Raw genomic sequence first — 11620 nt, 5'->3', positions numbered from 1 at the left:
TAGCAGTTACAGTATTCTAACATCCTTTTGAACCTGTCAGAATTAACTACAGGTATTTGACTTATTTGTTACTGGATTTGGTTGCAGATAATACCTGAAGTGTGGTGATCCATAAGAAGCTTTCTTTCCATTTCCTTTAGAATAATAATGTGGCAGTTGAGTTATTAACACAGAGGCGACTTGAAGAAAACCAATCAATCAAGCCTACTAAAGGATATTTTCCCTGAAATTTTCAGTTCTGAAGTCACTTCCATTTTGTCACTACTTTATGAAACCTTTACTTGGCCTCAGGTTAGAAAAAGAACCTTTTTCTAGTTTAGTTTAATATTTCTTTCCCACTTTTTTACTTCTTCGTAAAAACAGGCAAGCTTGACTGTTGCAGGAGAGGCTAAATAGTGATGGTAATAGTGTGGCTTTGAGTCACCAACACTTTGTCTATTCATTCATTATTAGCCTGCTGCATTCCTAACCCTGAAGGTGAGAAAGAACATATTACAAACACCAATCCCTTGCAAATATAAACACTAAATTGTGGACTGCAGTCCCTACAGTCAGGCATAGCCAGCCTTTATAGCTTGGGGGTGGACCAGAGTGAAGCCTGCTCAACTGGCCAGAATTCAAATGGATGGATGGCAGGAAAGCCCGCCAATCCAAGCAGCCAGCCAAGGGATTCCACAACTGGTGGCTGCCTAGCCCCAGTGTTGCTGCCTGGGGATAGGAGCCTGCCATGACAGGCTGGAACAGCTACCCACCCCATGACTGGCTAAGGAGCCATTCTCATACCACTCAATTGCTGGTGAGCACTAACTGGCTGTGTTGACCACATGTATCCATGGTTAATGCCTTGCTGAGGATAAGCAGATTGCCCCTCCTTTTCTTCTTTGTGTTAGAAGAGCAGGAGTATCCATCAGCTATTGTTGGCTTGTTGTTATACTGAAATAGGAGTCTGACGTTTGCTTCATTCAGACAAGTCACGATCAGGAAGCCAAGAAAAGCCTGAGCTATAGATTTGTTTGGAGCAAAATAAAACTTGATTCCCAATTCAGACGTAACACTAACTCAAGGATTTTGGCTCGTTCCACCTGCTCACTAGTATAGAAGAACGAGGTGGGAGTCGTCTGTACACCATTAACTTACCAAGACATGTGACTGGAACCATGTCATGTCACGTGATCATGATGAGAGCCTGGTTCCATGCCTATGTGTTATGACTGCACCAGTTTCTAAATTTGTTCCTTCCTTCTACTTTTTTTTTAACTTCTTGTTGCAATCCTGTTCATGATTACTCACAAGTAAGTCCCACTGTGTTCAATGAGACTTACTCCCTAGCAAGCATGCCTAGGATTGCAGCTTTAGGCTGTGTACGTGCTATACCTTTAATGCATATTCATAACGCACTGTATCATTTCCCTCAAAGAATTCTGGGCACTGTGGTTTTACCTCTCACAGAGTTCCAGTTCCCACCAACCAGTATGAAACTACAGTGCCCATAATTCTTTGAGGGGAAGACTTAAAGGCATAGTGTATACATAGCCATAGTCTGTTGGATTACCGAACAAGCAGAATTTGATCCCATCCATACTATCAGTGCCACTTCCTGCAATTTATCTCGAGAGTCTTAAACACAAGGCAAATATAGATCTTTAAAGAAATCAAAGCATGCATATGCCTTTTTTGCAGTAGAAGAAAGCTAATTAATAAATAGCATTCTTTAAGCTTCACTGATTTAATGAAGGACCATTACATGTATTTCTTGAGCAGTTTGTGAGCGTCAACAGTAGCAATTATGATAGCATTTTCTAGCCAGCTTGGGTTTTACTTACATGGTATTTTGTTCAGTTCATTCATAAATTTTTCCTTCAACTTCGAGAATGCATCTTCTTTTGGCCCCCCCTTCCCTCCGGGAGCCGCAGGTTCTGTGACATTGCTTGCTAGCGCAGCAGCAACAGTGGTGCCTGGTAGCGCCGCTAGGGCCTGGTGTTGACTTTCTTTTGCCATTTCAGTCCCCAGGGAAACTAAGATTGAAAACAAAACAGAGGAAGGGAGGGGAATGTTCAAAAAGGTTAAAATGTTGTTGTTGCTCAACAACAAACTAGAGAGCAGTAACTGCAATTGGTGCACCTGCTCACTGGATAAATATCACATCATTACCATATTGCTTCATGTTGGTTCATACAATATTTATTAGGCCACAGGGAAAGAGACTTTTCCAGAAGGTAATAGCTGATGCTTTTTCTTATGTCTCGACTCCTTTTCAATGCTTCTGAGCCACGAACAGTTATTTCTGTTGGATATCTCAATATGGCTAGGCATCTGTTGTTTAAACTTTGGATTCTGCCCTTTCCTTTTGAAAGTATAAGTAAACTAACTGACAGCAGTTCCATATATACAAACACTTGACTGCATTTGCATAATTATTTGTATCTGTGTCTTGGTACGGAAAGTTTCAGAGCACTGCTAGTTGCTAAAATGGGAAGTAATTACAACAGTATAATTAAAACACCTTCAAGCTTTCCCAAACTCTGCAACCACTGGTGCACCTTACGTAAGCAAAACTGTACATTATTTGGAAAATCGGCTCTGTTTTACTCTTGAGCCATATTTATTGAAGGCAATTTTCCTTCTACTGACATTTGCCTCAGACAATGTTCTGTTGAATTATTTACTTTTCTCTTTGGTATATTGATGAAACCACCGCATCAGTAGGTAGTTCCAGACTGGAACACCCAGAGTGTTTAAATAAATATACTCCTACATTAACATACTTTCAACTTAATGCTTTTTTCATGGGCATTTTGTGATCCCTTCACTTGAGCTATAGCATAAAGCAAAGCACTTTCGTGGAGCTTTGATTAGAACAATCCGAATAGCGCCTGAGGGTTGGCTCAAATGTTTGCTTTAGTTCTGAACAGGCTGTTCTGATGATATGCCATGTCCTAAATAAGAGTCATTTGAATAATAATTCTCTTTTTTAATTTCAGAAAACCAGAGAGAAAAGGGATTGGAGCGATAACAATCACTCATTATTGCTCTGTGTATACTATTGTTTGCACTCTTCCAGAAAGAACTAAGCCTGTAGCATCCCACTGGGAAATTATCTAAAACAAGAAAAAAAGAAAACCAACCCAATACCTTCCTCCCAAATGAATAAAATGAAAGACACATCAAACCAAGAGATTCAAGAAACATCAGATAGATAGATGATAGATAGATAGATAGATAGATAGATAGATAGAAGATAGATAAATAAATAAATACACAAGTTACAAGCAAATTCTATGTCATCTAACTTACCCATGCATTCCCTTGGATGCCATTGGAAGTGTTCAAATGGGTAACTGAATCAAATTATAACTCTTTATTCTTCCAACAGTCAGGACTATACAAATGCTTGCATCTCAAAGTGTGATATCAGTAATTCCAGAAAGGGAGATAATTGGCTCAACATTTGCACTGGGGGTGGGGGTTGAAAAGCCTATGTAGCAAATGAGTGACCGAAACAGGATCCAAGCCATTTATTTGTATGTTGGTATTTTACCCACCACATCAAATCACTGAGCTATATGTACCATCTTGATTTACTTTTTCCAGGAGGCAGGGAATAGAGAGGGTTAAGCAATATGGATAGAATCCAACAGTTATATGAGTAGAAGGCACTTTCCTCAATGATATTTCCCATTCCCTCTTCCCTTTCTAACTGCCCAGGAATGCCAATGCCAATGTACAAACCATACACTTGAAACACATGGTTTCTTCCAAAGAATCTTGAGAACTGTAGTTTGCCCCCCCACAGAGCTACAATTTCTCCTGTTCCCTAGACTCGGGGGGGGGGGGGGAGGGCAGCTTTACGTGCTTTAAATGTATGGGGAATATGCAACCAATGTCTCCTTATGGGAGCTAATCGTTTAAAGTTATTTTATTGATACAGAGATCTCTTTGGAATGTTTGGGATTGGAAAGCCACCAGAGTTTGGAGACAGTGGCACATCTGATACTCCCAAGCAAAAGAGAGACAGAAGGTGTGCATGTGTAAAGGGACTAAAGCAGCAGTTTTTGCAGCAGAGGCAGGGAGACACAGAGGCAGAATTGCTGCCTGGTAGGTCTGTGCAGTAAGAGACATGATTGGCGCTGTGGGTTAAACCTCACAGCCTAGGACTTGCTGATTAGAAGGTCGGCAGTTCAAATTCCTGCGACGGGGTGAGCTCCTGTTGCTCGGTCCCTGCTCCTGCCAACCTAGCAGTTTGAAAGCACATCAAAGTGCAAGTAGATAAATAGGTACTGCTCCGGCGGGAAGGTAAACGGTGTTTCTGTGAGCTGTTCTGGTTCACCAGAAGCAGCTTAGTCATGCTGGCCACATGACCCGGAAGTTGTACGCCGGCTCCCTGGGCCAATAAAGCAAGATGAGCGCCGCAACCCCAGAGTCGGCCACAATTGGACCTAATGATCAGGGGTCCTTTTACCTTTACCTTTAGGTCTGTGCATGCTGTTTGCCTCTGCTTATGTTTTGTGTGTGCAAGTGAATGAACCAAATACTACAAAAGCATCACAGTGCAATAGCATCCTACAAGGTTGGGGGTGGGATCCTGTGGGCCTCCAGATGTTGCTGAACTGCAGCAACTCCCATCATCTTTGACCATGCAGGCTAATGGGAATTCAATGTGGAGTTCTCCAGGTTTCGATTATAACCTCCATGCTATTTAACATCTACATGAAAATCCTGAGTGGGGTCATCCAGAGTTTTGGAGTACGATATCAGCAATATGCTGATGGCACACAGCTATACTTCTCCTTCACATCTGCAGGTGGGGCAGTGGATGTGCTGGGCCATTGTCATGCCTTGGTAATGGACTTAAATGGCTCAGGACTGCAATAACTCAAGGACCACTTCTTCCCATATGAACCAACCTAGACCCCTGCGACCTGAACCCACTTGAGGCCCTTCTTTGTGTGCCTTCTCCACAAGAGGCCCAGAGGATGGAAACACAAGGCCTTTTCCGCAATGGCTTCCCATTTGTGAAATGCTTTCTCGAGGGAAGCTCCCCTCACACCTTCATTGCATTGTATTTTTACATTGTGAACTGCCCTGAGATCTTTGGATAAAGGGTGGTATGCAAATTAAATGAATGAATGAATGAATGAATACAAATGGTTATTTGGAAGGAAATTATCACAATTTCAATGGGATTTTCTCCTAAAGCGAGTGTGCATGGGGGTTGCAACCTAGGTGACAAATATTTTCACTGCAAGCTGGCTGTTTCCAAACAGAGAAACAGCACCTCTATGGGTTCTGGAGACTGCCAGATACTCTGAAACAAAACATGAAAAGTCAGCAGCATATTGGAGTGTTATTGGATATTATAGCAGTTTCTCAATGAATGTCAACTAAATCAGAAACAGTTGTATGATATATCATAATTAAATTAAAATTACATTTCTTAATTATAATATATTGCTTAATTATTTCAGGTCTGGCAGTTGAGAATTCTGGCTTGTAATGGAAGACACAATTTGCAGTGATGACTTTCAGTTAATTAAAAATTAAGTCAAATGTTGTAATTTATTTGCTTCCAATTTTGGCATCACATTTGGAAATTGTATTGGGAGTGCCAATGTAAAGTGCTACATCTCTCTCTCTTTTTCTCTTTTCTTTTTGTTTTAAAGAAAGGGAAAACAGTGAAACAAGCAGAGTCTTCAGATCTCCAGGAACTATCCTCGGTGGACTCACAGTGCAGTTAGAGGTCACTACATTTAATGAGGCATGCACAAATGCGCCGAGATCTGCTATAAAGCTTCTAACTGGTATATGCCAAAGACATTTAATAGACAGCAAGCTAAAGTAAAAGAAGAACAGTGCAGTGAGCTAAGATTCGCAGCAGTACCTAATCAAGAACCGTCACAGAGATGGCACAGCACACCTGAGCTATTAGTGGGGAGGAGGAAGAGGGGTGCGGTGGGGATGGGCTGCCCCAGTTGTCACCACTGAGGAGGGTGACAAAATGACGGGCGGCACTCACCGCAGGGCCTGCAGCGTGCCTGAGTCACGCGTCTCTCCTGGGAGTGATGCGGTGGACTGGGCACCCGCAGGCTCTGTGCTGCCCCAAATGGTTTGCCCGTTGCCTGTAGGACAGCTGAGTGGGAAGAGGCAGGCAGACTCCTCAGAGGCCCTGCAGAGCTTCCTGCCCCATTTGGCTCCGCCCCTGGGCACAGGGCACGTGCGCCGCCCCAGGCCCCCGACTGGCTTGCTCTGCTGCTGGCTATTAGGGTACTCAGCATTCACCATCAAGTCCCCATGTAGGTTACTGGTTGATCTTTAGGCAATCACTTAATTCAGTCAACCTGTGGTTGTTGTGAAGATAAAATGTAATGGTTGGGTCCCTCCCACAGAAGCGAGACGACTCCAGCAGTAATTAACTCAGGTTTATTGCTCAAAACACACAAATCACTCTGGAGCTCAGTCACTCAGCATCTGCTTACAAATTAGCTGTTGCCGAGTCTGAGTTCCGCCCCTTCCTCTTCCCACATTTAAAGCCCCACTTTCGCTTCCTCTCCTGTTCACGCCTCTCATTAATTCTTGTGTGCCTACATGTCACGGGATGAGCTATTTCCAGTGGCCCTCCCTCTGAGTCCGAGCTTAAACTGTCAGTCTGTGTCTTCTCCCTTGAACTCCCCCCTTCCTTCTCCTTGTTCTCAGAGCTCAGGCTTCTACTGCAACTAGGCTCCTCCTCTGTTGTTCCACATTCCTGCCTAATTACCTCTTCCTGTCTCTCCACGCTCTCCCCCTCTGTCAGCAATGGGATGCAGCTGACATAAAATAGGAATGGGGAACCTCAGGCTTGGGGGCCAAATCAACCTTTTTGCCTGGAACTCAGGACTTTTCCCAGGCTACATTCCACACCAGCCCTCTTTGAGTATGTCCTTGAACTCTGGCAATGCTTCTTGCATGCCAGCATAGAAGACAGAAAGGTGAATATGGCAGTGAAAAAACTAGCCTGCTATACAAAGGTAAAACCTATATTTAATGATCTGTCCACTTTGGCCCCTGGCCTCACCCACGACTCCCATGTGGCCCTCATAAGGTTGCCCAGAAGGGAATGTGACTCATAAAGTGAAAAGGGTTCCCCATCCCAGAGCAACTTGAATGGGGTGTAGATTTAAATAAAAAGTAAGTGCAGTCACATGCATAAATAAAGCGCAATCTATGGCACTTCTAATTTATAATCATCTGGGAGTTTGCATCTGTTATGCAGCTTTTCTTTTATTGTTAGACCCAACATACAGTATTTGGCATTCCATAGCTGGAGCTTCCTTAGTCTCAGTGATACAAATCCATGTTTTTGGAGAGTGCAAATGGCAAGTGTCTAGCCTACAATGGGATGGTTACAAGGTTTATAACCTTGCTAAATCCAGGGGAATTTTCATGGAAAACCCGTAATTTGAAGGCAAAGCCAAAATAGTTGTTGCATCTCGAGCACCAATCATTGTCAGACAGTTGAGGGGTTTGTCAATGTGAACTAAAACTAACATTGCTGATGGAGTCATAACCTGTGTTGTTGTTGTTTTTCTGGGGTACTCAAGGGTACACAGTACTAGCAACCTTCTTTTTCTAGAAGAAAAGCACTGGTCATAACTTACCATCTCTAACCTACTCTCTTATGTGCCCAAAAGTAAGTTGTGACATTCGGGAAAAGTAGATCCAACCAATAACTTTGTGGCAATGTATTTTAAAAAATTCTGAGATGATCATAACCTGCCAAACTATGTGAATGAACAAGATTTAAACTTTATGCTTCACTATGACATACAAATACTGCAGTAAAATGACTAAGGGTCCTTCCTGTTTGCCAAAGTTATGAATAAGCAAATTCCTCCCACATGATGACTCTTGTCATCATTCACGCTTACATATTGTTTCCTGAAGATTAAATCTGTATTTGTTCTCCCCTGATATTTATTTTCAACAAGAGATTTCTCTCATACTGTACAGAAGTTGAAAAAACCCTCATGCAAATTAACATACAAATGCTTTTAGGCATTAAATTCTCATATCACCCATAGAGATTTCTCGCTGTTCTGAAATAATTTCAGCACAATTCTACAAATCACAAGGCAGTTTACATCAATAAAATCCTCATTGCGCATGCTGAATAAATATCAATTTATTATCATATGGCTGACTACTGTCAAATCAATATATTTAATAAATCCTGTAAAAGTCCCCCAAAGCCACAAATATTGATTGTTCAGTAGTTAAGTTTATAAGGAGCAATTCCAATGAAATTTGATGTAGAAAGGGGAACATGCTTGCTTTGTTACATCTGCATTACAGTTTACATTGTCCCGTCTGAATGAGTCAGCGATTACCTCGGGTTACATACGCTTCAGATTATAGACTCCGCTAACCCAGAAACAGTACCTCGGGTTAAGAACTTTGCTTCAGGATGAGAACAGAAATCGTGCTCTGGCGGCGTGGCGGCAGCAGAAGGCCCCATTAGGTAAAGTGGTGCTTCAGGTTAAGAACAGTTTCAGGTTAAGAATGGACCTCGGGAACGGATTAAGTACTTAACCCGAGGTACCACTGTACATATTTTTCCCCCAAAACACTTGGCTGAGCAACCACAGGATTAGTAAAATACATTTGAAAAATGCAATATGAAGAATGCTTTCCCATACCTCCACTTCTTCGTATGTATTTTACACATTACAGTTATGTACTCCAAATCATCCACTGCCTCTCACATGATCAGCAATCATGAAAGGCGAAGGGGGGCTGACCATGTCACTATTCCTTGCTGGCCCCAGACCTCATTGTCCACACTTTTGAAAAAACAGCTTTGTGTGTAGTTTCCACATGCAATTTGGAAGCTTGACTGCACAGGCTGCCAAAGACAAGGCTACCCTGTGTCAAACTTGGATGCCTCTTCTCACCTTGGAAAAACCCCTCTTCGCTGGCTCCTGCAGCACCATTGCAAGAAAGAGCTTTTACCTTCTTGCAATGCTGCTGTTTTTCCACCCTGTTGCAGTGCTGGGCTAGGACAGAGCTGTCAATTTCTCCCAGACCAGCACTGCAATAGGAAGAAAATGCACTACAAAGAAACATTTTCCTAGTTGTCTGTTTATTAGTGGGGGTGGTGGGATTGCCAACCAGCGTTAGAAACTGATATATAAAAGCTAAGAGCTTAAATGGCATCTTAAACCTAAGTTAAGGGTGACACAATGGAGTGTCCAGGTGTGCTTTTTTATAACAAGAATGCAAAGCGGAAAATGAATGAACTACAGCTAAAATCTTATATTCCTTTTTCACATGGTCTAGTCCTCATCTGAAGACTGCAAAAAACAAAGCCATACTTCCCCTGCCCATCCCCCTAATATTCTTATAAGAGTCCCTTCTCCAGTCTTCAGAGTGTGGCTAGAAGTGGGGGGGGGGGGAATCTTCCTTTTCTTCCAGCAGTGGCAGTTTTAATCCAAAGTCTTAGGCGAAGTACTGCACCCAGAACTCAGAAACTGCTTGCATTCAAGAAATTCCCTGTTGCAAAATGCACCTAGAACAATGAGAGTTTCGAATTCTGGAGGCAACTCTCTCTCTCTCTCTCTCTCTCTCTCTCTCTCTCTCTCTCTCTCTCTCTCTCTCTGTGTGTGTGTGTGTGTGTGTGCATGCAGTGTGAGAGTGGGAGAATGTGGTTTTAGTGTGTCAATGTTCATTGGTGACCATGCTGACTTTTCCCACACTCACCACTAGAAGGTGGTCTTGGAAAGTTGGCCAACTCCCAATGTGAAAGGAAAGAGTTAGCCTGCATTTTGTAAGGAAATAATATGGACAATTGCACAATTAACCTAATTTTTTTTTTATTAACAGCATTTTTATGCATCCCATTACGAGCAAGTTCTCTGAAAGGTTGCGAAAAATAATACAGAAAACAAATCCAAATAATATCCAAATAAGAAAAAAGTTAACATACTATTGATGCCGTGTGTAGTATGTATTCTATAAAAGAGAATACTTGTAATACTACTCACTTTGTTACACGATGGTGACACTGTATTATTTAAAATGTATTTGCTTCACAAGCAGAAGACACTGGAATCTTCACCACCTTTTCAAGTATTTACATCAAAAACTGCCAGGACTATTAAACATCTCTCATTCCTAAGCCAGTGCTCTCAAAATGCAAATCATAATCACAGCTGTAAAAGAAATTTGCTGCCAAAGTACACCAGAAAGAGAGAGAATACAGTAGCAGCTGGCTGTCTCCACAGTGGGAAAGTGTTATTTCCCTAACACTTTCCAATATGTTCAAAGGAAGGCAACTTTGCTACCATTCAGCAAGGTTCTGAACTTCCTTGAACTTTTCATTAAGTAGTCAGCTACTGTGCACTCAGCAGAAACATAAGGGTGTGTGTGTGTGCATGCGTGTCTGTGTGTGGAGGACCCTACTCCTTGCCTGTCTGTAACATTTGTGTAATGTGTTGAAACATTTAGGAAAACAAGCATAATGTAACTTTGCTTTTCCCAGTGATCTTTAGTCTCAACAAATTCAACTTCTCTGCCTCCCACACAAAGCAACTCCAGCTATCACTTGTGGCTTGGGGACCCTGATTAAAGCCTGGAGATTGCCTGACTAATTACTTGTTTACCCTGCACACAGGTCCCGTGAGTCCATAATCAGCAGATTCTTAGGGAACAAAATGTGAAGGGGTTGCTTCTCCAAAGCACTGCCTGCCAATTGACTGTAATAACTTGTGGTGGTGGAGCATGGCATTCCACCAGTGCCGGGACTACTGCAGTACTTTGGAGATGAAAAGGTCTAAGAGCAGTGAAGCATATGCCAACCCCCCCCCAAAAAAAAAACTGGAAAAAGCAATGGCAGCAAACCGAGATTGTATTCACCTCTGTTGATTAGCCCCCAGTTCTCATCATGTTCTGAGCTTCATGCACCATAGCTTGATGTAAGTGCATATAAATCCCCTGGGGGCATGGCAGCTGAAACACTGACACACGTGATGGGTGGATTGTCTATCATTCTCCTCCATTTTAAAAGAAGAGCTCCTTCTACTCAACCGTTAAAGATATAGGGATGATCTACATTTAGTTCACTTTATCCTTTTCAATCTGCTTGCATTATTACTTGCTGCTGCTACTGCTCTGTTCTCAAAATGTAAGCGCTGTAGTGCAAAGGGGAAATTTTCTAACCAGGATTTAGAGCCATTCTAACCCAGTTAAAAGGATTATCTTGAACTATGGTGCAGATGTTCAGGACTAGGCTGCAGTGAGCCTCAGGTTCAAACACACACTCCTCTTCCTCTCACCTTCCCATGTATGTTTTTACTAAATTGGGGTTTAATGTTCTGTATTAATTTAGGGGGGGGCCTGTGTTTTATTCTAACACTAGGTAGTTAACAAACCTGGACAGCAAGCCATAATCCTTTTATTTTTTTTCTTCTTGAGTGCAATGGAGGATGAGAGGGGAGTGTGTGGGTATGAGGCTGACCCATTACCAGTTGTCTTCTAATTTAGTTCACTTGGGAGATGCGGGTGGTGCCGTGGTCTAAACCACTGAGCCTCTTGGGCTTGCTGATCAAAAGGTCGGCGGTTCGAATCCGCACAATGGGGTGAGCTCCCATTG

General features: G+C 42.4%; 1 protein-coding gene across 1 annotated transcript in view; it reads right to left on the bottom strand.

Moving 5' to 3' along the window:
* Positions 1–11620, bottom strand: part of SYT1 (synaptotagmin 1) — a 331664-nt gene that overhangs the window by 122493 nt on the left and 197551 nt on the right. The window contains exon 3 of the mRNA XM_081928748.1: positions 1824–2015. Coding sequence (XP_081784874.1) covers positions 1824–1998 — 175 coding nt within the window. The 5' untranslated portion in view covers positions 1999–2015. The remainder of the gene's footprint in view (positions 1–1823; positions 2016–11620) is intronic.

The sequence above is a fragment of the Podarcis melisellensis genome (assembly GCF_964234715.1).
Source record: "Podarcis melisellensis genome assembly, chromosome: 10".
Taxonomy (NCBI): domain Eukaryota; kingdom Metazoa; phylum Chordata; class Lepidosauria; order Squamata; family Lacertidae; genus Podarcis; species Podarcis melisellensis.
This window is presented reverse-complemented; position numbering and strand designations above follow the sequence as displayed.